The sequence below is a fragment of the Scleropages formosus genome, chromosome 6 (assembly GCF_900964775.1).
Source record: "Scleropages formosus chromosome 6, fSclFor1.1, whole genome shotgun sequence".
NCBI classification, from domain to species: domain Eukaryota; kingdom Metazoa; phylum Chordata; class Actinopteri; order Osteoglossiformes; family Osteoglossidae; genus Scleropages; species Scleropages formosus.
This window is the reverse complement of record NC_041811.1, coordinates 33,611,044-33,635,035: the sequence shown is the minus strand read 5'-3', so window position 1 is coordinate 33,635,035 and position 23,992 is coordinate 33,611,044. Positions and strand designations below refer to the sequence as shown.

The 23,992-nt window shown below is 44.4% G+C and overlaps 2 protein-coding genes across 2 annotated transcripts; both read right to left on the bottom strand.

Moving 5' to 3' along the window:
• Positions 1-722: 722 nt before the first annotated feature.
• LOC108932989 (ras-related protein Rab-35-like) lies at positions 723-12,925 on the bottom strand. Its single transcript, XM_018749763.2, has 6 exons — positions 12,469-12,925; positions 9,556-9,606; positions 8,427-8,550; positions 4,106-4,230; positions 2,753-2,877; positions 723-1,285 (listed from the first exon to the last, which is right to left on the bottom strand). Exons 1-6 carry the CDS (start codon positions 12,518-12,520, stop codon positions 1,163-1,165), a joined length of 600 nt encoding a protein of 199 aa, XP_018605279.2. The 5' UTR covers positions 12,521-12,925; the 3' UTR covers positions 723-1,162.
• A 2,363-nt stretch (positions 12,926-15,288) lies between these two features.
• On the bottom strand, positions 15,289-19,580 carry rplp0 (ribosomal protein, large, P0). Its single transcript, XM_018752753.2, has 8 exons — positions 19,489-19,580; positions 18,696-18,805; positions 17,448-17,623; positions 16,913-17,000; positions 16,621-16,767; positions 16,147-16,332; positions 15,678-15,818; positions 15,289-15,512 (listed from the first exon to the last, which is right to left on the bottom strand). The coding sequence occupies exons 2-8, from the start codon at positions 18,747-18,749 to the stop codon at positions 15,348-15,350; spliced, it is 957 nt and encodes a 318-aa protein (XP_018608269.2). The 5' UTR covers positions 18,750-18,805; positions 19,489-19,580; the 3' UTR covers positions 15,289-15,347.
• Positions 19,581-23,992: the final 4,412 nt, after the last annotated feature.

Genomic DNA, 23,992 nt, shown 5'->3' with positions numbered 1-23,992 from the left:
CAGTGAGATTCGTTCCAAAACAGTGGCACAACTGTACAACTTCCATTCAGAAAGTTTTTAAAATGTCTGTCAGCCATTAGGCCAATTTAAAATTACATATTAGACTGTGTGCAAAGTCCTGTCAACCCTGTTCACCGTCATTTCGTAGAGATGGGCTTTAAGTGCATCAGCGAAGGACCACACATTACCCCCTGTACCCCCAAGTACAGGAAATTTAAGAGCGAAGATTAGACCATCATCTGCTGCAGGTCCAGGAGAGAGAAACATGAAGAGATCCCCACATTGTATCAGTTTGTCTTCCCATAACTGTATACTGATTTTCTCAGGAAAAAAGTTACGAAAAACTAAACATTTCAGCCCAGTGTTTGTCATCTTATTGGCAACAGAATGTAAGCAGGTTCAAGGTGACCAGTCACTCATGGTTTTCTTGTTCTTCACACAGGCAGGTACTGAAAAACCAAACCTGTTCCTTCACCTGTATTTGTCTGGTAGCTGGAAGATAGTATTTCATGAAATTAGGAGGAGAAAAGTATTTTAATCAGCAGATCGTGGATTAAAGGTAACGATTATAAAAATAAAGCACAAGGCTGATCAGCTGGTGAGGGAGTAGAGGCAACAGTGCATGGGGAGCATGTGAAGGACCACAGCAAACAGGTAAGAACATGTAAGTTTTGCCAGCCCTCCACCAAATTAAAAAAAGGTATTTTTAAAGAATAATTCTCAAAAAAAAAAAAAAAAAAAAAAAAAAAAAAAAAAAAAAAAGCCCTGGCCTTCAGACACAACTCCTTGAAAATCCAGGAATGAGGAGAGTGCAGAAGAGAATACACAATGATGCAGAAATAGCCAGAGCTTCCTGAAAGTTCTCCAATCCAGGACTGGTTTATTAAATAACTGGTGTGTTATGGAAAAGGGGGAGGAAAAAAAAAAAAAAAAAAAAAAAGAAAAAAGTGAATCTATCCATACAAGTCTTAAGATTCATTCAGTCCAAAAGGGACTGATGTTTTTCCTTCATTTTCCATAATTCCTTTATTTAACCTTTTTATTTTTTTAATATATTAATTTAGTTTGTTGAAGTTCATTTCCAAGGCGTTCGTGCTCCTCTGTTCGCTTCTCCCTCTCGCCATCCATCCGTTGCGTGCGGTGACCGAGTTTCCTCCGTCTGTCAGCAGCACTTCTTCTTCCGCTTGCTGTTCTTGGTCAGTTTGACCACATCGTCATGCTGCTGTTGCTTGGCCAGAACCTCCTTTTTGGCTTTCAAAACCAGCTCTGTAATGCAGTTGAACATCTGCAGAGACCCCAAAGCATAAACAATTAGAAAAACTCTCACTTCTCTGATACGTACAGATAAACAATTTTGGCAAAAAGTGTTACAGGTGCATCGTTTGATGGATTTTTTTTTTTAGCCACTCATTACCCTGCTGAAATGTCCATTTACAGACGTCATGTTTATTGCTGGCAAATTACACTGGGTTTAACTTGTTGTCTTGCCATAGAAGCCCTATCTGTTGCAAGGAGGCGCAAAGAACGCAAAATCACCCATGTTGTCACAAGTGCGAGATGGAACGGATTCCCACCCCCTTGTCTCCGGCTGCAATTGGTTTTGTGCAAATATGATGCGGCTAACATACTTTGAGGAGGAAATGTTACTGGCTACAACTAAATTGAGAGGAAAATAAGGAACAAAAAATACAACATGTACAAGTCCAACTAAAAAAAAATTCAGCAGCATTACCAGATACTATACCACTGCATTTCCCTAAACTAAATACTACGCTGAAATACTGTTTCTGATCAAACATGGTATGCACCATGCTGATAGAAAGTATATAAACCCTATTGGGATGGTCATTATTCCTGCATAAAATAAACTTATAAAACCTACATTCATTCAACAAACACAGGACAAGATGCTATACCCCATGTGCATACTACAATGGCTGTACACATGGACCCAGTGGAACCATGAAGCTATGAAGAAAGACATCTGGCATTGTCATATCTCCATGACTCAGGACCAAACAGCTTAATTTCCTCCCTCAACCACCACATCAACCGCAGGGTGAAACATGGGTATTTCATTGAGGTTGTCAAGTGGGCACCTCCCTTCGTCGATGTTTTGTTGAATTCGGCTCACGATGCCTCAAGAAGGCTGAACAGTTGCAGTCTGGCATCCCAGACACACCCCCCTCCACACACGTTAGATCCCCTTCACCCTCAACAAATGCAGCAATTCCACAAACTCACCCCATCCAATTAAATGCTAAAAATACACATATGGTTAATAACTGATTATGATTTACACACCCGATTTCTACTTACCTACTCGGTTTAATTAATACAACTTGGGCTTCACTCATTTTAACAGCTGCACTACTTCCGTGTTTCTGCTACACAGATTTCCTCTAATGCAACATATGGAATTGGTCATGACGCACTATTATGTCATGTGAGAAACTGATTCTCATTAAATAACCATTTCGTGGTAAAACTAAGGGGGGAAAAAAGGCTTCATGTATTTTCAAGCAGCACTGTATTCATATAAGAAATTAATTTATAACAGCAATAATCACAAAAGAGTACACATAGCACTCATTAGGAATGACACCCGAGGCCCCTGGTCTAAGGTAAAACAGAACACGGAGAAACATCCTGCTTTTCAGAGCCTCACTCCTGTACCTACACCTACATCCTATGGCAACAATCCCACCCTCCATTAACCACATCAGAGAAACTCAAGCTCAAGGCCACTTACATCCTCTACGTTGATGTTTTCTTTCGCGCTCGTCTCAAAGAGTTGGATCCCCATTTGCTCTGCAAATTTCTGGGCGTCATTTGTTTCCACCACTTTGGAGTTGGGATCATCATTCTTGTTACCAACTGAAAGGAGAACAGCAGCACATTTTTGAATTTCTGCATCACATCACCATGCAGTGAAACCAACATTCTGTGCAAAGTCACTTTGTAAACTTCACCAGCCACTTTATTACATGCACCTGACCCTTTACCCTATAATGACATGGCTGCAGCCCAGTATATATGGCATGGAGTGAGGTCAAGAGGTCCAGTGACTGCTCAGATGAACGTGAGAAGGAGCATAATGTTTGATCCAAATAATTCTGAATGCAGCATGATTGTTGGTGGCAGTATCTCAAAGGCAGCAGTCTTTCTTAGCATTTTTGGACACCACATTGCTGAAAGTATACATATACCATGGTGTAACAGACTGATAAAAATGCAGTCAGTAGCAGTCCTGTGGGCAAAAACACCTTACCGATGAGAAAGGTCACAGGAGGTTGGCAAGACTTGTGCAAAACAACTCGGTAGAAGTATATCTCAGAACACGTCACTTGTGAAACCTTGAAGAGGATAGCAGCAGAAATTCACGTCGAGTTCGCTCCCTATGCGCTCAGAACAAGAAAATGAAGTTCCAATGCACAAGCAGTCACTGAAACTTAACAGCTGAAGAGTTGAAGTATTGCCCGGTCTGTCAAATTCCAGTGTCTGTTATGCCATGCTGACGGCCAACGGTACATACTAGTGTTGGTGGTAATAGTGTGACGAATGTGTTCTTAGCAGAAATTGAGGCTAAACGGGTAAAGTCCTTCATGGGCAGTCTATCCATTCTCACACAGATACTTCCAGCTGTGTAATGCACCGTGTCATAAAGCACACATCATCTCAGCATGGTTCTATCAAGATAATTAGTGCCTCTACTTTCTTTCAACGACCTGCACAGTCCCCACCTGTAATACCAATAGAGCTTGGCAATGAGGTGGAATGTGACTTCAGCAGAATGAATGTGCTGCCCCCCCCCCCCCCAAAAAAAAAAAAAAAAAAAAAAAACCAGAAATCAGCAGAAATTGTGTGAGGCGCATAACCTGTAGAACGTGTCCAGCATCTTGTTACCAAAATGCTGTTCTGGAGGAAAAAGTGGCTCCCATCTGGTACTAGCTAAATATACCCAATAAAGTGGCTGGTCAGTGTACAGCAACATTGCATTACGATGGTGAAGTTGTAAAAAAAAAAAAAAAAAACACACACACACACACACACACACACACACACACACACACACACACGAGGCTAGGAGTGGAATTGTACTCACCTAATATCCTGCAGACATCGTCACAATTCTGGTTGATTTCATGCAGCCATCGCTTCACGTTGACAAAGGATTCTGCGCTGCTAACGTCATACACCACTATAACACCATGGGTGCCCCTGTAGTACCTGTGGAATAAATTAACACCATAGCGCTGCATGATGTCAGAAAGTGAATCATGGTCCAGTTATAACTGCACCCTTAAATAACCGTTCCCTGTTTTGAGCACGCCATAGCAACCCTTGTTCAAGCGCACGCAAGGCCTTCAGTATCACAAAACAGTATCAGTATCAGCTGACAAAAGGATCACTGTACTTCAGTGATATCATTAACTACTCATAAAACTTGACTGCTCTTTAAAATACAGCTAATACTACTTCAGGTCAGTCAAACCACAACGCTTTTATCATGTGCAAAAGAAAATGGAGCTCTAAAGAAGGGGGGGGGGGGAAAAAAGTGAAAAGACCCTCAAGGCAAAAAGCTGCACAATGTGTGAAGCGAACTAGGCCAACCAAATTATTAAAATTAACATGCAAAAATGTTAACGAGTTTGGACCTGCAGTACAGTACTGCTTGAAAGTATGGTAACCCCTTGTGTCCCTTAGTTTTACCACAAAATGGTAAATGAGAATCAGTGTTTCACATGTGAAATAAAAGGTTTGTAATAACCAATTGCATATGTTGCTTTAGATGAAATCCTGTGTGTAGTAGAAACACATAAATAGTGCAGGTGCAAAAATAAGTAAAGCTCAAGTTGCACTGGTTAAACATAGTAGGTATGTAGAAAGAGGTGTGTGTATATTATCATTTATTCATTTTATAAGTTTACATTTATATTTTACACAAGAACAACAACCATCCCTATAGGGTTCAGACACTCAAGCTGCACTGTATCTAGACTGATCAGTGCATGGATCCTGGGAAAAGAAGGAATCACTTCTATAGATGAATCACATTCGGTGGAATCCACCTTTAAGGAAATGTCCTTTGTGCAAATGCATTGATAAAATTTATTAACATTGCACCTTTCATACATAACGGTGCAGAGGAGGAGATATAAAAAGCAAAAGTATGTGCAAGGGGTATGGATGTTTACATCAGACAGAATAATAAAGAGGCACTTAGAATTGAGGGAAGGAACCTCAGGCATCCCGATGACTAACAACGACATATCGGAGAGGAAAACATGGAGATAACTGTGCTGGGGATAAAACCTCTTGTCCGTTTTAGAGGCTGAATTAGGTCTCAGAAAGTGTGCCCTGCTGAAAGGGGGGGGGGAGCAGGGCTCCCTGCCACGCTGTAAGAGCATACAGAGAAGCTACACAAAGGTGCCTTTGACTGAACGCTCATTTATGGTCCAGTACTGAGCCGGTTGGACTTTACTGAGCGTGATGGGAGGGACCACTGCAGCCCCACGCCAGTTAGAGCAGCGCACCGAACGGAAGGACATGATCATGTAGAGGAGACATAATTCAGTCCTGACACATCCTTTGAGTAAGAAACCATCCTAATTTGCTTCACCTTGGTGTCCACTTCCAACAGCAGCCTCAACTGCATTCAGAAATCAGACCCACCCCCTCACCCCCCACCAACTGCCTTCAGTTTCCAGCAGTTCACACCACTGCCACTGGAACCACTGCTCAAAACAGCAGGAACATTACTGCTCTCTGCATTGAATTAAGAGCCTGCAAACTCCTCCTCGGCAATACTGGCAGCACCAAAGGCGTATCTACGGTGCGAGAGCAATGCAGTTCTTGCACCTGCTGGTTGAGGGGGTGTATCTGCTTCACTCCTACTACCTTCTCAGATGTACCCTTTTGAACATATATTCCACACTTCAGTAGTAGTTGGAGATCAGATTGTCTGATTTCAGCACTCTTCCTTCTTATCCTCATTATTTCAGTCAAAGTGGACACACTTACATTAGGCAGCTTTAACTTCCACTAAATGTCTAACCTCTGGATGGAAAAGAGAACATTAAAGATCTCAAGGGGGTTTTGGGCACCTGAGACTCAGGAAAAGCCCACAGAGCTTCTCTGATCCCTGCCCAAACTATCAGATTGTTGCACGTCATTCTACTCCACATATTCTCACTGGGTCGCTTTCTTTCCATCTCCTCACATCACCTCATTGTTACCCTACAGAAGCAGTAATACCACCACACATACGTGCACCTGTGTACACAGAGCTATACAAAACCAAAAGCCGTAGCAGCACCACCTATAAACCACTTCCCTCCCATGAGGATTTCAAAGAGCTTCCTGGATGAAGTAACAGCTCCATGCCTTTGGCAGAGTGCCCTATGCCTAAACACAGGAATCTCTGCAGCTCTATCTGCGCTACAATTCACTTCATGTAACAAGATACCACACAGAGCACTTGCTGCCTGCTATTAGCACTCAGTAAAGACAACATGTACTGAAGTTCACCTAACAGCAGCAGGAAGAAAGGAATGAAAATGCATATTCATGAGAAGGCTTACAAAGACATATCCCATAAACCACATTTACACCAAAAGCCATAAACACAGGAATCATCTACTGTTCAAGTCTGAGTGCTGCTCACGCATCTGAGAATGAGTCACAGACACAAAGAACTGCCCTTAGGGTGTCCTTTCCCTGCAGAACCTTACAGAGGATGGCACAACACAAAGACACACTCTCAGCCTCCTCCATCTGTCTGCTGGTCCTGCAAAGTCTGAGCAAATGTGCCGTTGAACATGAACGGTCTCGCGTGGCTCTCGGGCTGACAAGTCAGCTGATGTCAACTGAATCGTGACTTGCACCTGCAGGACACACTGAACCTTGGCTGCTTTAACAGCAAGAACTGGCCACTCCCTGTGTACACACACACACACACACACACACACACACACACACGTACGTATCATCAGAGAATTTGCATTTATCCCACAAAGAGCCTGCAGTTGTCACACCAGCAGCATCAGCGTGAGAAATGAAACGTCAAATCAAACCTTTTTCCTTCTACAGTGTCAAACAGAAAGAAGAAATGCAAACCATAATTAACACTGAGTGCACAGCATTGGCCATAATGGATGAGAAAGAAGTTATTTCAGAACTACAAAAGGTCATTGATTGGAAATGACCCACAGATATATATATATATATATATATATATATATATATATATATATACACACACACACATATACACACACACACACACACACACACACACATATATAGCTGCAATTCAGCCCTATCTGAGACACCTGGTAGAATGCGTCTCTGTGGAAATACCCAGTTACTAGTCAACACTTCCTAATGTACATTTCTGAAGAAACTGCCCACAGGGAAAAGACCCGCAGTTCCATGACCGTAATTCACAACTTTACAATGCAAATGTAATGTAACATCAGTTCAGAACACTGATCATGACCCAGAGGGCAGGATAACTTGTCAAAATTCTTAGGGCCCTTGATGCTGCCAGTGGAGATGCTAAAGGGGGCTGAGACAGTGCAGTTTCCCTGTAACTTTGCTTGGCCTGCTTAAGCCACTTTGGCAGTAGGGATTTGATCAGTCCCAGACTCCCCCTGCCTTGCTGACAGTGGTCACACAAACACAAAAGCTCTCCACCACCCGAAGACAATTAATGGCCCAGCCAATTCCAAAGCAGAAGTGAAAATGCTAGTTTTGAATGCGTTTCCTCTTCAGTCCCATGTCTGGAATGAGATTACTGTGCTCTATAACATGCCACTGAACTGGACATTTTGAGCGGATTTGGAACAAAAAGAACCATCTGATCACATTGCCCTTAGGGGTATGATCACGCTATATAAATGGGTAAATAACTGCAAATACTTTAACAGAATAACCTAGAAGAGCATCAGCTAAATGAATAAGTTTTAAATGTATATATCCTCTAAATCTGAATTTTTTTTTTTAATTAACATTGGAAAGCTTTGAAAAGCTTATTGCTCAAGATGACAACAAAAAGAAAAAAATTCAATATGATAATCTCTCACTGCATCTACTCTCATTGTCGCCTTTGAGAAGATGATGGCGAGGAAAAAAAAAACAGCTAAAAATATGAAGGAGTTTGAGGCAGAATGACATCATGTTTAAATGTAAATGGTAATTTTAGGTGCCACTTCTGAGCGCTTCTCTTCACACCATCCAGATCGATGTCTCGAGTCAAAGAAAGCAACACCATGACTGCAGCCATTCTAAAGCAATGCCCTCCTTACTTCCCATGATGCACCTTAGTGCCAGCCTGCATATCCCTTTGCCGCACACACCGGCAACGGCTCCAAGCGAGGACTCTGTCCGGTCGCGGTCAGCGCAGCGTTCCCCAGGGCACTCACGTGGATGTGATGGTCCGGAAGCGCTCCTGACCCGCCGTGTCCCAGATCTGCAATTTCACCTTCTCACCGTTGATCTCCACTGTCCGAATCTTAAAGTCGACACCAATGGTGGTGATGTAGCTCCCTACATTCACACACAAAAAAAAATTAAACTGAAGTCAGAGTGCGAAGCGCTATCTTCCACTAAAGCCTTTAACAACTCAAAGGTGTAGTCCTCTGTGGATCCAAATCCTGCATCTTTCATTTCCTTCCTTTCTTCCTTCAGTCTACAGGGGTCCAAGGGACATCCAACAGTCTTCAATCCACATTCTCAGAGATGAACGATGACTACAAACTCAGTCTCGCAAAATCCAACACCTCCTTCTGCAGAGTTTACTTTAAACAAAGTGGTCTTGAAAATCCCTCCCTCTACCTCCAGTTACTGCGACAAATCGACATTCGTCTCTTTACCTGCATGACGTTACTACTGCTTTGGGTGTAACAGCTGCAGAACTCATCCATTTTGTGTATTATACCATATTATTTTTTCAGCTCTATCAAAAGTTTGACCACTACAACCACCAATTGGCCGGGCACTCTGGACTTGCAATTCATCCATCTGGCTCAGGTCAATAAGGCAAGTCAATGTCTTCACCTTACAGTAAAATATGACATCATATATGTTGAAAACATACATGTATGTGTGTGTGGAGCAGTTGGCAACATTGTGGTTGGACCCACTGCCTTCAAAAAGTCACAGGTTTGACTCTCACCTACTTGCTGTACTACTCTTCAGCAAGATACTTACCCTAAATCGTGCCAGCTAAATGACCCAGCTATATAAATGGGTAAATCATTACAAATACTTTTAATGGAATAATCTGGAGAAGAGCATCAGCTAAATTAATAAATTTTAAACGTATATACCCACTCCAGCTCATACAGAAAGGTGCAAGCAGTTCATCCTATCTAACTGCTTGGAACACACAGGACACTCATCTGCTCTGGTTTCCTCACTGGTGGGATCCAGACTAAGTGTCAGAGCTCTACACACGGATCTGATCCTCAGGGCAGAGGCAAGCTATATGACCCTCACTTGATCCCATTTCGGCAGCGTACACACAAAAACGGCATCTGTTGTGTCTCTTACCTGAAAACGTGTTGTCTGCAAAGCGTAGGAGTAGACTGCTTTTCCCCACCCCTGACAGAGAAAAGAAAGAAAAACAATCTGCAGTTCTGGTCCAGCCAAGGATCTCAGTGGATTTTACTCAATGAATAATTAAGTAGCCAGGCACAGATTTTGGAAGAGCTGTTAAGCTAAGGGTAAACAGTGAGAGCTTGGATAATTAGAAGAATGACTAGGTAGTTTTGTACATTGTATCTAGCGCTGTGAACCACCTTCCACAATAGTTAAGTCATCTACACTTTCTACAGTGAAGATCAAAATAAACAGCTTTGCTTTGATAAAAATTAAAAGTCATAGATCATGAATCTGCAGACCATTCATGAATCTGTCATACATAGCAACAAAAGTTTTACAGATTGGGTGAATTTTTAAAGCCGTTAATATGTGGATAACTGGAAAAAACCGACATCTGATTTGCATGAGAACGCCAATAAATTCGGGATGGTTTGGACACCCTTCTGGAAGTTATTACAAATGGCTACATGATCATCCTTGTGATATATTGTAGCCTTTTGACCTTGATCCCTCACTCTGTGTATGGGGACATTTTTCATATATTTTCAGCATAATGCCTCCAAATGTATGTCATGACCCTGTGCAGTTCATAAATTAAAATTTCAAAAAATAAACCACAGGAAAACAAAAAGCACCAAAATGATGGATTTGTGCTTGCAGGCAAACCCATGGTGGTTTTTTTTTTTTTTTTTGGGGAGGGTATCCGTAACAACAAAGCTGCAGGAAATGGAAAGAACAGGCTGACAAACCACGGACACCAGGGATCACACAGCTGTGTGTTGATGACTCTGTGAGCAGAGCGCAGAAAGGGCCTCGACAGCACGATGTACACGAGGTACATGGTCCCATGGCTTGCGTTTAGAAAGTCCTATGTAAACAACATCTGCTACAACATCTGATTACATCACTGTTTCACATTGGAAGAACCAGTTTTCCGAACAACACCTGTGCATTTCTCCAATTTAGACGGTCATGCAAGAGCATTTACATTTATCAGACACTTTTCTCCAAAGCGACTTCCAGTGAACTCAATGTAGTTATCAGCCCACACACCTTATTCACCGCAGTGACTTACACTGCTTGACACAGTACTTACAATAGGTCACTCATCCACACGAACACACCGTCACTCGCGCAGTCCGAAGAGCAACGGCCAAAGTCCACCATCATCGTGAGCTGTGCCTTATACCACCCTCAAAGTGACACTAGGTTGCATCCCATAACCTGATACGCTGGGTTCCCAATGCTTAGATTTAAATGAAGCCCACTTTGTCTTCAGTGGAAGTTTGTCCACTATACATCCTTCGCACGGGGGGGGGGGGTCACTAAATCTACCTAAGGAAGGAGTTACTTGATGTTCAGCTTGCAGGAAACAACTCCTTAAGCCACAGAAATTAACTTGTGAACACCTCCTTCCTGACTCTTTGCTCAACTATCGGGATTTGTCTGTGTCTTATGCGCCTACTTGAACGATGAACCTTGGTGCAGCAAGCGGTAGGGAACAAAACTAGGTTTGCTTGAGACTTTCATGTCTGCAGCTATGTCTCCTCTCAACGTAACGCATAAATTGTACTTTTGCCAAGATGTACGTCGCTTTGGACAAAAGCGTCTGCTAAATGAATAAATGTAAACGTCAACTCTAGGTTGTCTAGTCAACCCAACGGCTCTTCATCCCAACAGCAAATCCATGCTCCACTCCTGGGACCACCTGGATGGTAAAAACGGTGATGAGCTCTGACCGCCAACGGCCAGGGAAGAGCGTCTAAGCCAAGTGTTCAAAACTAGCAAGGAGTCCCAGGCGAACAGCACATCTTCAGAGAGAAACATCACGCTGGGATCATCAATCAATACATCTCAGGACAACACCTGGAATCTCAAAGAACAGCAGGCAGAGTCCTGGTTAGGGCTACTGCCTTATAGTGCGTAGGTTCCCGGTTCGAATCCCACTCCTGCTGGAGCACCATCGCTCAAGCGCTTCAAACTTCTCGTAAGAACACCCTGGTGTATGAACGGGTACCGGACACCACACCAGGGAGGGTCAAAATTACTACACAAGACACCTCGGAGAACGACTTCAGCTTGGAAACAGTGAGCGTTATTGCATTTAGACTCGAGGCGAGCAACATTTCACGCTGAACAGCGTTAAGCTTTTTGCCCCAACGGCTGAAACCTTCCGGTTGGACTTGAGCGAACATGAAAGACGCAGGAAAAGGGCGTGAAAAAGAACGAAGAGTGAGAGAAGCTCGTCGGTTTCTCGGAGAAGGACTCCAGGTACCGAAATAAGAGACACTCGTTGCCTGACCCGACTTTTTAAACGCGGAGTCTTCAAAAGCTGCACGTAGAAGTGACTGGAAAAGCAACAAACTAAGTTAGCAGCAGGACAGTGACTGACAGAGTCGGGCGGCACAAGTTAGTAGTTCTTCGCTAAACTGGAAAAAGCGAAACACGAAAAGAGAGAAAAAAAAAAAAGTACGTCAGACTCAGAGGGAACACGGTTCACATTATTCCTGACGACTCGTGGAACTGCACCGTGCAAAACTGAAGCGGCAACTGCACCATGTTGCCGCTTCAGTTTTAGCAAATCAAATGTGTGACAGGAAAACATGTTTTTAAAAACGTGACGCGACGAAGCCCGGGAATTCTTTTTTTTTTTTTTTTTTTTCCTTCTTCCTGGGAGGGGGTTCTCAGAAGCGCCAGACCCGCCGCCCGCCCGAACTCGCCCGAACACGTAACGTTATTAACGGCGTCTCTTGTCCGCGTTACGTGCGTCAGTTCGTGGAGCTCGCGCCGCCGCAGCGCGGGGTCTCCGCCAACCACCAGCCGCGCGGCTAACCAAAGCACCCGCGTGCGCGCGCCCCTTACCGCTATCGCCGATGATGAGCAGTTTAAAGAGGTAATCGTAGTCCCTCGCCATGCCGCACGCGCTGCGTATCCCTCCGCGGCTCCTCGGTCGCTGCGCTTCCTCCGGTCCTCGCTGTGGGGGCGGCGGGCCCGCGACGCGCTCTGCTGCTGCTGCTGCTGCCGCCGAAGCGGCGGAGGAACGAGCGGGTTGGGGGTTCGCGGCTGTGCGGCGTCCACGGGCCTCTCCTTCCGCCGCTTGGCAGGCGCTCAGCCCGGCTCGCCGTCCGCAGTGTCCCTGGTGGCGCCTCCCGCTTGGCCGCGCAGCGTCAGCCGAGGCGCGGAGCTGCAACGCGGGCCAGGAGCTGCGTAGAGGGCGCCATAGGAAGAAGGGGGGGAGGGAGTGTGTGTGTCGCTGTGGAATATAGGTCACGCTGCTCAGTGTTCGGCGCTCTTAAATCACGGTCCGTTCACTAGCGGACGGGGCGCCTTCCCTTAATGGGGAGGTTCCGGGTTCAAGTCGCCTTTCTGCTCTCGTGCCCTTTATCGCGCTACTTACCCTGAACCGATGCAGTGAAGGTACCCTGCTTTAAAAAAAAAAAAAAAGCTACATAACAGTAATTGTGCACTCCTAAAAGTCGCCTTTTTTGCAAAAGCATCTGGTGAATAAAAGTTACTCGTACAAAGGACAGAGTTTTACTGCCTGGTGTAAGGCCGTCAGACTGTGGTTGCTTACAGGTTCTGGTCAATACAGTACATTCATATTTATCAGATACTTTTCTCAAAGCAACTTCCAATGAACTCTGTGTAGTGTTATCAGCCCACACACCTTATTCACCACAGTGACTTACACTGGGTCAGTCATCCATACATCAGTATAACACACACAAAATGAGCAAACAGTATGCCTTTGGACTGTGGGAGGAAACCCACATAGGGAGAACATGCAAACTCCATACAGACTGAGTGGGGATCAAACTCACATCCTCTCACACCACCCAGGGGCTGTGCCACAACTATAGGTAGGTATTATACTGTTAACAACTTACACCCAAATACCTCTTTTTAACTGAGCTTGATGGGAGGAGGGCACATGCCTGTCCATGGGAAGATTTTCTACATCACTGTCAACAAGTTTATGCAAAGGGAATTACATTTATAGAGCTGGCTAGTTTTTGCTGATGAAATTCACGGTAAAGTACCTCGCTCAAGGTTACTACAGCAGGTAGTGGGATTCAAGCTCACAACCCCCAACTGCAGAGGCTGTAGTGCCAAATCCTACACCACATGCTGTAACACATTCAACCCAGTCCATGTGCACCCCTGGACCAATGGCCCTCTGGTTTGGGAGGACAGAGCACCCTGCCCATACTGGTGCAGGTGATTTGGGTTTGGACACCTTTGGGGTAGCTGATAGTGTAGTGGAGTAGATAGAGCTGCTGCCTTTAGACCCAAAGGTTGCAGGTTTGAATCCCACCTTTTGTTGGATTACCCTAAATTGCTCCAGTAAACATCACCCTGAAGTAAATAGATACCTAACCTGGTAGATATACCATTAACAACTTACAGCTGGCTTTTCTACCTGAAGTAAATTAGACACTTGACAGCCACATATCTGCAGCAGAAGCTTTTCTTGACAAATACAAAAGTTCAGCACTATGGCTTTGGAAGCGTAGTAAAAAGGTGGCCAGGGTTTGGACATTTTTACCGTGAATACCGATGGTGTAAACTGCACCTGTCAGCAAAGACCAATGAGCTTCTTGGTTTCTCCTTTCCACTCTTAGGCCTCCTTTTAATTAGTATTGGAAAAAATTAATTGACATTACAACTGTCTGAAACACTTTTACTCCCAACAAATAACTGTTTGGGTGTTTTTTTTAAACTTCTGCATCAATTAAATCATTTTGGTAGGAGGGTATCAGAGCATAAACCTGGTAGATGTACTTTACCAAGACAGTCACAAGTTCTTTGTCCTTCCTCAAGGCAAGTTGATGCAAAACAGTCAAGATCATCATTCACATTTTGAAGTCAACAAGTAACTGCTGGGAACATCCATTTGTGTACACACACAAAAAACATTCTGAATGCCTGCAAACTGTTGCTCCGGTTACGAGTTGCAGCCGCCAGCAAGGCAGCGGGTGATGCATTTCTGACAAAGCCACATCCTGCAGGTCTGTTGGGCCGGAAGTCGACACGGGCGCCATCGCTGCAGAAACCGAACCACACTTAACACTTTGCTTTTCATTGCAAAATCTCAGAAGAAAGTTTTTAAATTGACTGCTTTACTCGGACTACTATATTAATATTGTTCACTTTTGAACAACTGGGATTATGAGACCAAGGTATATTTCAAACACCAATTTTCTGAGGTCCCAATGAGGGGGGCGGGACGACAACAATGGAAGCGCCACATCCCTCACAGATAAGGAGAAGCGTGTACTGCACTCAATACTGCGCACTACAGGTCATAATAGTTACCTGGGTCTAGACACAATGGACAGGAGCATTCTGCAGCTGGGTTTAATGCATCAGCAGAAAACATCAATATTTTCTGTACAAGGAAGCTGCAACTACAGTCAGTGTTGGTGAGCAAAGAAATTATACACAATGGATTTTGTCTCATTTCTGATCTTTACTACTAACATGCATTAGGTATAGCGAACAGCTTGTGCTTAATGAATACCTTGGGGAAAGATAAGTGGCCATAAACACTCAAAAGCATCAAAAATTAGTAGTAACAACTTAGAGAGAATGTTACGGATTACATTGGGTTGTTACTTATAGTAACAACATAGTTATCCTTAAAATTCTCTGTTAGGATTAAGTAAACAAGCCAAACACTGGTACAGAGTCGTAAGTTCTTTATTGAGCTCTGGTTTAGCAGTAAAGCTGTTTCAACCACCCTAATCGAACAGACCAAAGCCCATGTCTTCGTCCGATTCCTCAGACTCCTCCTTCGTCTCTTTCTCGGCGGCGGCGGCAGCAGCAGGTGCAGCTGCAGTTTCTGCAGCAGCAGCCGCAGGAGCGGCTGCAGCAAAGGCAGATGGGTCAGCCAAATAGGCCTTGACCTGGGACAGAAGAAAGGACTGTTAATGGGGGGCCTTTGCAGGAGTTCTGTCTTGTGACAATTTTTATAACTCTACAGTACAAGGGTCTCAAGAGAGGGAAGGGAATTTGCAGGTATTTGTATCCCTGCCAGTGATGACAAGTACAGAGCAGTTACACAGGTATACCTTCTCAGCCAAGGGGAAGGTGTAATCTGTCTCCACGGCAACAGCAAGGACCCTCTTGTAGCCGTTGATGATGGAGTGAGGTATGGACGCGAGTGTGGGGTAGCCGATCTCCAGGCACACACTGGCAATGTTCCTCACACCCTGTAAACATCAGATGTGTGAGCGACAGTACCCAAGACACACTGTGCTCCTGCACGGAAATCAAAGCGTGATGTCCGAGACCAAGCGTCCCCGTGAGCTGTGAGGTGCCGACACACAGGGATAGAAGGAAACAGGTTGCTGTGTGCAGGGTGAACGACAGTACAGCACCTCACAGGCTGCCCTGTAACCTAACCTGCAGCCACTCCTCCTAATGACGTTTGCTTTCCCACAATGAACTGGACACCCACTTACACTCCTCATCTTATCCTGGAAATAAACATCACTGTGTCTCATGACTCGTATACAGGAGTTTCAGGTGAAGGCTCACCTCCAGGAACCTTTTGTGCAGGGCCTCCTCAGTGATGTCCAGCACCTCAGGGCTGTACACACTGCCGTTGTCGTACACCTGCTGGATGATGAGCCCGTAGGAGAAAGGCGAGATGTTCAGCATGTTGAGCAGCGTGGCCTCGCTGGCTCCCACCTTGTCTCCAGTCTTGATGAGCTGCACATCGCTCTGCAGGGAAAAATGGGAAGATGGCCCTTGTTAGTCCTTATGCCACACAATTTCTGCTTTAACCTTGCCATTCCAATCAAAAACCTATTTAAGTAATATTTCTTCCAAGAATTCAACCGCAAAAACAAGCCATTAGAGGGAAAAACTGTCAGGAATGCAAGTGACTACTGTCCACATTTTCATCCTGCCTCTGGACAGCTTCCATCTTTACTCATGCTGAGGGCTCATTCGGGTCACATCCACAACATGAGAAAATCCCAGAACTCTCTCCACTTTATCTCAGCTCACCAAGATTTCAATGGTTCCTCTAGAGATCTTGGTGGTGATTCCCAAAGCCTGGAAGAAGGAGGTCTTCTCAGGTCCCAGACCAGTGTTTTGTGCTGGCACGATGACATCGCAAGGGGCGATGGCACCGGCACGAGCAGCAGCTGGCACCTGGAGGGGGCCAAGTGTAAGGTAAGAAAAAATTATTTCATTGCAATAACATTGACACTTCCTTCTAATGGACGAAGTAAAATACTGCTGTTAACAGCATCACCTAAAAAACCACTCCGTCCTACAAAGCAACCCAACACCTCACCTTGTTGGCCAGCAGCATGTCTCTGATCTCAGTCAGATCCTCCTTGGTGAAGACGAAACCCACATTCCCACGGATGTGGGGCAGCAGCCTGTCAGGCAGGGAACAAAGCAGTCATCGAACACAGCTAGCGAGCTCAACTACAGCGCTCTGACTGACATTTCTGACAAGTAATGGAATGGGGACTCGCAGAAAGAGACTTGTTCAAAATCTCTATCGTGTGCCGTAGACCGAGTGTGTCCAAGGTCAACGAGTGTCAATTCTCATTCCAACAAAAGCGTCAAGATGTAAGAAGACCACTCAAACTATTACAATTTACCAGTGGTACCGTTTTCTCTCCCAACAACGGCAGTCGAAGCCGGTTACAAACCCTCACCAAGATGTCTGAGGCCAAGCGTCCCCGTGAGCCGTGAGGTGCCGACACACAGGGATAGAAGGAAACAGGTTGCTGTATGCAGGGGGAACGACAGTGCAGCACCGCACAGGCTACTCTGTAACTTATCCTGCAACCTCCACACGTCTCCCCATCGACACTCACTTCTCCAGGGCAGGGTTGTTCTCCAGGTGGCCACGGATGGCTTTGCGCATCATGGTGTTTTTGCCCATCAACACCACGGCCTTGCCACGCAGGGACAGACGGATGGTCTGCATCTGCTTGGAGCCCACATTGTCAGCTCCAACAATGAAGCACTTGGGGTAGTCATCCAGGAGTTGCTGGAAACAAAGCATGGGATGGTTGAGCAAACGGAAAAAGGGGCTTTAGCAGTCAAGAACGACACAAAATACACTTCACAACAATAATCCATTCCATATTTTCTTTTAGGGGCCAAGTTTCTACCTAGCATCGCTAGTGCATCAAGAAGAGTTAAGCCACATGAAAAGGTAGCACGTGAAGTGTGTCTGAGACCAAGCGTCCCTGTGAGCGGTGAGGTGCCGACACACAGGGATAGAAGGAAACAGGTTGCTGTGTGCAGGGGGAACGACAGTGCAGCACCGCACAGGCTGCGCTGTAACTTATCCTGCTCGAGAATGTAAATCGCAGATCGCAATGTAGCCCAGCTTTTCTTTTACTGCTCTCACTGTACAGGCAGCTAGAAGGGTGCATCTAACAATGAAACAATGTACAGTCAGACCTTTTCCCTGAACAAACCTGGGAACACAAAGTAGACCAAGTATTGCTAATTTATCTTTAATCTGGTCTTGTGCTAAATGTCTATCAGTTAGAGCCCAAGAACTCATTTTTAGTAGATTTTTACATTTAAAAAAATCACAGCACTTTACTATACTTCAGTATTGCAGCAGTGAACTGTGAAGAGTAACAGCAGAGGGTAAATAAGTTTGAGCACAGTACAGTAAGGCATTTGCCAGACTTTCTTACAGATCTCCCACATTGTAGAAGAAGCATCTTTCAAGTGCCAGTTAAAATCTTACGACATTCCACCTCCTGACAGCTGGTAGCGTAGTGGTTAGAGGTGCCTTTCGATGCAAAGGTCACAAGTTCAAACCTCACCTCACCTCCTACTGTAGTGCCCTTGAGTGAGGTACTTAAGCCTAAATTACTCGGCTGTATAAACGGCCAAGTAACTTAACACAGTTGCGTTTTCTTTTTAAAGGAAAGATGAGATGATGCCGTGCGTTTGCGGGCCGTAGGAGTGATGCAACAGGGCACACGGTCATCAATAAGCAGGACCGTATCTGTCCACGCGCCGAATACCCACCATCCCACCCGTGGCAAGTTGACTCCTGCACCCAAACCCAGTCGTTTACCTACAGCTCGGACACTTACGATGATTTTCATGAAGTAGTTGGACTTCCACGTGGCCCTGTCTTCCCTGGGCATCTTGACTGTGCTTCCAAGGACCGCTGGACAGCCGGTTTAAAGACAAGGTCGTAAATCTGGACAGGGGAGAAGACCAGCAGCAAGGTGACAGACCTGTTCCTACTTATTGCACTGTACATTTACCCTCATTTACTCTTGTCAACACGGGAGTGTCCAGTCATTTTACAGAGATCAGCGTCACGTGGGCATGGTGGAGAACAGGCCCCACGCACGTCTACTACGCTCCATTCATATATACGAATATAAATGAGACTTCATATAAAATATGAAGGGGGGCTCCGATGGGCCTGGGGGTGCCAGAGGACAGCAGCATCGCTAAGCGGACCGTCCAATTACTCACACACAGCAGTACCGCTAGGCCCGGCGAGGCCTTACTGCGCTGTCACAGCGAGAGCTCCGTAGTCGCAGTTTACTGTCGCTAGTTAAGGTCCTTAGGACATCGGACACATAATTACAGCGGTAATTTACTGTACGTTACCCCCGCACGACCGGTCACTCATTCCACGCGGGAGGGTGAAGGAACTTAGGGCCCCGCATGGCGGAGACACGCTGCAGTCAGTGCTAACGACGGCTCGCGCTGCACAAAGTAAACTACACCAGTTTAATCCATAAACAACTTTGTACCGTACAAACACGTATTACATTACTCTACAATGCGAACGGTACTTCAACCGCCGAAATCTGTTAGAAAAATGAGGTGAATAAAGCACAATTAGAAGCGCTACACAGGGAGACCTACCTTACGATAGGGACGCGTGGAAGAAAGAGGAAGTCGGGGTCGCGAGAGCGGTAGTTATACTGGGAGGAACCGGCCAATCGGAGACAGAGAGGCGGATGTAAACCTAACGATGTCATTGGCTGCCGTTTGTGTCAATCTTCAGGTAGCCCCGCCCCCCGCTCTGAATCGTTGGCTTCTCGAGCATTGTGCAGAGGCGGTTCACCGCGTAACATTTTAAGAGTAATTAGAAAAGATAATGTAAAGAATAAAAGAAAAGTGCAGTGGGTCCACAGTAGGTAACAACAGTAATGTTCTTAACCCTCCTGCCCCTTTACACGTTCCGCTGTTGCCTCGTGCGCCGACCTCCCCCTGTACTCTCTTACACACAGGGCCGCTTCTCGCTCTACTATAGTATAGGCGGGGGGAGCGGTTGCTTAGCGGGCCGCAGCCAGCAGGGGGCCCCCGTGCGCACGCGTCCCCTTTTTCTCCACCTGGCCGCGACGCCAAAACGCGAAGCTCATTCGAGTTCACGGTTCACGCAAAAAGTTTCCCCAAAGTTCTGTTATTGGAACGCTACATTCAGTTCGACAGAGGTATTGTTTAGTCCATTTACACACAAGTTCAAAGGGCTCCTGCTCTGTATTTAGATTGCATTTACCTTCATTTAAAATGGCAAAAGATGTTACTGATCACAAAAATGTAGTCATTATTATTACTGTAAGTTTTCACTGCCCAAATCTTCAGAAACGGGCCTGACAATGTAGTTCACATTTTTCCTTAAGACTTGGAGACACTTGCTGAGACATCGCCAGTTGAACACACCCAATAGGGGTACATTTACATGTCAGATGCTTTTGTCCAAAGTGACTTCCAATGAACCCTCTGTAGCGTTATCAGCTCGCACACCTTATTCACCGCAGTGATTTACACCGCTAGATACACTACTTACACTGGGTCACTCACCCATACAGCAGTGGAACACACACACAGTATGGGGGAACCTGAACAGCATGTCTTTGGAGTGTGGGAGGAAACCAGAGCACCCAGAGAAAACCCCCACAAACACTGGGAGAACATGCAAACTCCACGCAGACTGAGCAGGGATCAAACCCAAGTTCTTTCGTGCCACCCAGACGCTAAGACAGCAGTGCTACTTGCCGTTTTACTTAGGGCAGCATGGTCGCACAAAGTACTTTTCACTGTACTATATGGAATCCTGCATTTTATACATTACAATTTATAAATACACTGAGTCTGTGCAAGAATTTATCCAGGCAAACATTTTCTAGCACGCACGCACACGCACGCACACACACACACACACACACACACACACACACACACACACACACTGCATATAATGTGTCCATGTCACCTGCTACTGTAGTAGTTATTGCTGCTGCCTTTGGACCCAAAAAGTGACAGGTTCAAGTTGCACCTCCAGCCTTATTACCCTTGACCAAAGTACTTACCCTAAAGTGCTCCAGTAAAAATTACCCAGCTGTACAAATGGGTAAATAATTGTAATCGAACACTAAGTCACTTTGGAGAAAAGCATCAGCTAAATGAATAAATGTACATAGCCCAACATTCTAAGTTGCTTTGGACAAAAGTGTCAGTAAACGTAAATATAGCGGAAAAAGTGGACTTCAGATTTCTGAACAAAATCACAATACAAACTGACTCATGGTCAACAGCGTTTGTGGGGTGAGGACCCCATCTGCAGACGGAATTAAACACGGTCTTATTGCTTTTTCGTATTTTTTTTAAAAAAAATAAAACACAGGGAAGCATCCGACAAATACAGTACTTATCAGTTTACAGAAAGAGTAACTTTGCAAAAAGGCACACACACACACACACACACACACAAAATTGGAAACAAAGTAAAGTGAGCCATTTTCACCAGGCTGTGTAAATGACAGTGTTTGAGAGATTCCTTCAGCGTGGGGAAGCTACACATTTACATATTTTTATTCATTTAACTGATGCTTTTCTCCAAAGGAACTTACAATGTTAAGGTTACACTTAAAGATTCACTGTTATTTTCCCCATTTACACAGATGGGTAATTTTACCAGATCAGGTTACGGTAAGTACCTTGCTCAAGGGTAATACAGCTGGAGGTGGGGATCAAACCTATGACTATCAGGTCCAAAGGCAGCAGCTCAAACCACTGAACTATCAGCTATCAAGCAACCAGTTAGAACAGAAAATACTGCAACTTGCAAACATCTCACACAATTAATTTGGTTTTTTTTTCTGCCTCTTTTACAGCCATTTATTATAGCAACAACATGGTAATTCCCCTCTTAGTTTTACACTACTGGGTTTTTTTGTTCACGACACGTTTCAAGGAAGACGGGGCAATTAAGACTTTCTGTTCTTCCCAAAATCAAACTGCCTTTTTTTTTTTTTTTTTTTTTTTTAAAAAAACACAAACATATGAGCACCTTGAAGGACAACCGTCGTTTAAAGGGTTTAAAGCGAAACAAAGCAGTTGCATAAAAGACTTTATTAATTTATGTATTAATTTTCATGATCGGCAGCATCATCACATGAAATCAAATGCATCAGCAAAGTGGCCTCACAGAGCCTCCTGTTAAAGCAGAAAAAATACAGCAGGCTTAGGAGTGAACTATGGGGGGGAAATAGACATTCCCTCTGCTTAAAGTGGGAAAGAGGGGGAAAAAAAAAAATTGATATGATTAAATACTAAACACTGAGCACATGAAAAATACAACACAAAGCCCCAAGGAGAGACCTAAGAGGGTTAAGAATTAACCTAAATTGGGGGAGAGAAGGAAAAATTTATATATTTAAAAAAAAAAAAAAAAAAAAAAGCCAACTGAATGCAGGTAAAGGAGAGAGGAGAGAGTTTTATTTAAAAATAAAAATAAAAAGTCCTTTCAGAAGCTCAAAATCAATCCACAGGTGCTACTTTCAGTCTCCCCTCACAAGGCAAACAAATTTTATGGGAACATCTCATCTGCGAGACAGCAGATAATCACAGCAGGTCTGTAACGTACAACACATCTACTGCACCACCGTGCCGGAGGGAGCGATGAGGACAGCGCTGCATTTTCGTTGTTTCTCACCAGTAACGATTCATCAGGCACCATCTATTAAGAAGGACCGTAAACGTCAAGCCACCTCGACCTTAATATACGCTTTGAAATCTGCACAGACATTTCTGCAGACCAGCTGGCGTATGGCGCAGTGTAGAAGACAGACAGACAGACAGACCCTCTTTCTTACACACTTAACAAAAATAATGTATAAATGCTTTACAGGACCGACGAGGTTCCTTCAAAACATACAAATAAGTCACAGAGTGGAAGGAAAATGTTTCACCAATTCCGGCACACACAGTTACCATTTCAGGTCAAAGAATATTAAAAAAAAAGAAAAAAAGCCAGTGACATACAAACACCTAATTTGAACTTTTTTCTCCGAGACCCCATTAGGAACGCAGGACAGAGAATGAAGAATATTGTACAAAGCGTCATCCGAAATGCAACCTCTGCTGTTCCAGGCAAAAAATAAAATGGGCATGTGCACAAATTCATGTTTCAGTAATACTTGTGTATGTGTCGTCATACAAATATGTCCAGACACATTCAACCAAGCTGCTGGTGTTAAGTGGTGTAAGGAATGCATTTTATATGTAGCACAGCAGTTATTCACGTTCAGAAATACTACCCGCCCAGCATAAAGAACACCTTTTATAGATTCCATAACAAAAATGTATTTGAACTTATAACTGATTCACAAATGGTCAAAATTACCAAAACACACAAGTACAACACAAGCAAAACTGTATCATTTTAAAGAAGTAAAAGCCAAAACAGCAGTTCTTCCTTCCTCCAGTATTCGGGCCGTCACCTAGGAGATGTGGGTCCAGAGAAACATACATGTACAGTGATGCGACACGCTTCTCCATAGCAACGGGTTTTCCCAGGAGGTCATCAAACGGGTCTTGGACACCGACAACAGCGTCACATCAGAACACTAAAAATGACAAAGCTCAGTAAAGTGGTTCTTTGATAAATATAAAACGCATCTGTGTATTTATAGGTCTGCACAAAAGAATTTAAAAAAAAAAATAAAAAAAAAATCAAAAACATTTAAGGACTTGTGGTATAATTCCCAAAATATAGTACAAGACCGAGGAAACAAAACGTGGGGCGCTGACGATTCATACGGTATTTCACCGAATTATTGCTGTTCGTATTTGGGAATCTGTCTTAGAGGGGGATCTCTTACTGACAGCGTAACCCCAGTATCATGACGGTGTAACATGCATTTTAAAGTTCACATTTTGACCGCGATTAACATCACCTGGACTCCAGCACACATGGTAAGCAGTGCACTTTTACCGTGTTCATCAGCGGCAAACTCAGTTAGTTCAAGGTTCTACCCAAAACTGCACATTGTTGGCAGCAGTGTTATACTGTACATTTTGTGTGCACACGTTTCATCTGAATATAGAGAACCAGATGAACATTTTTTTTTTAAAAATTACA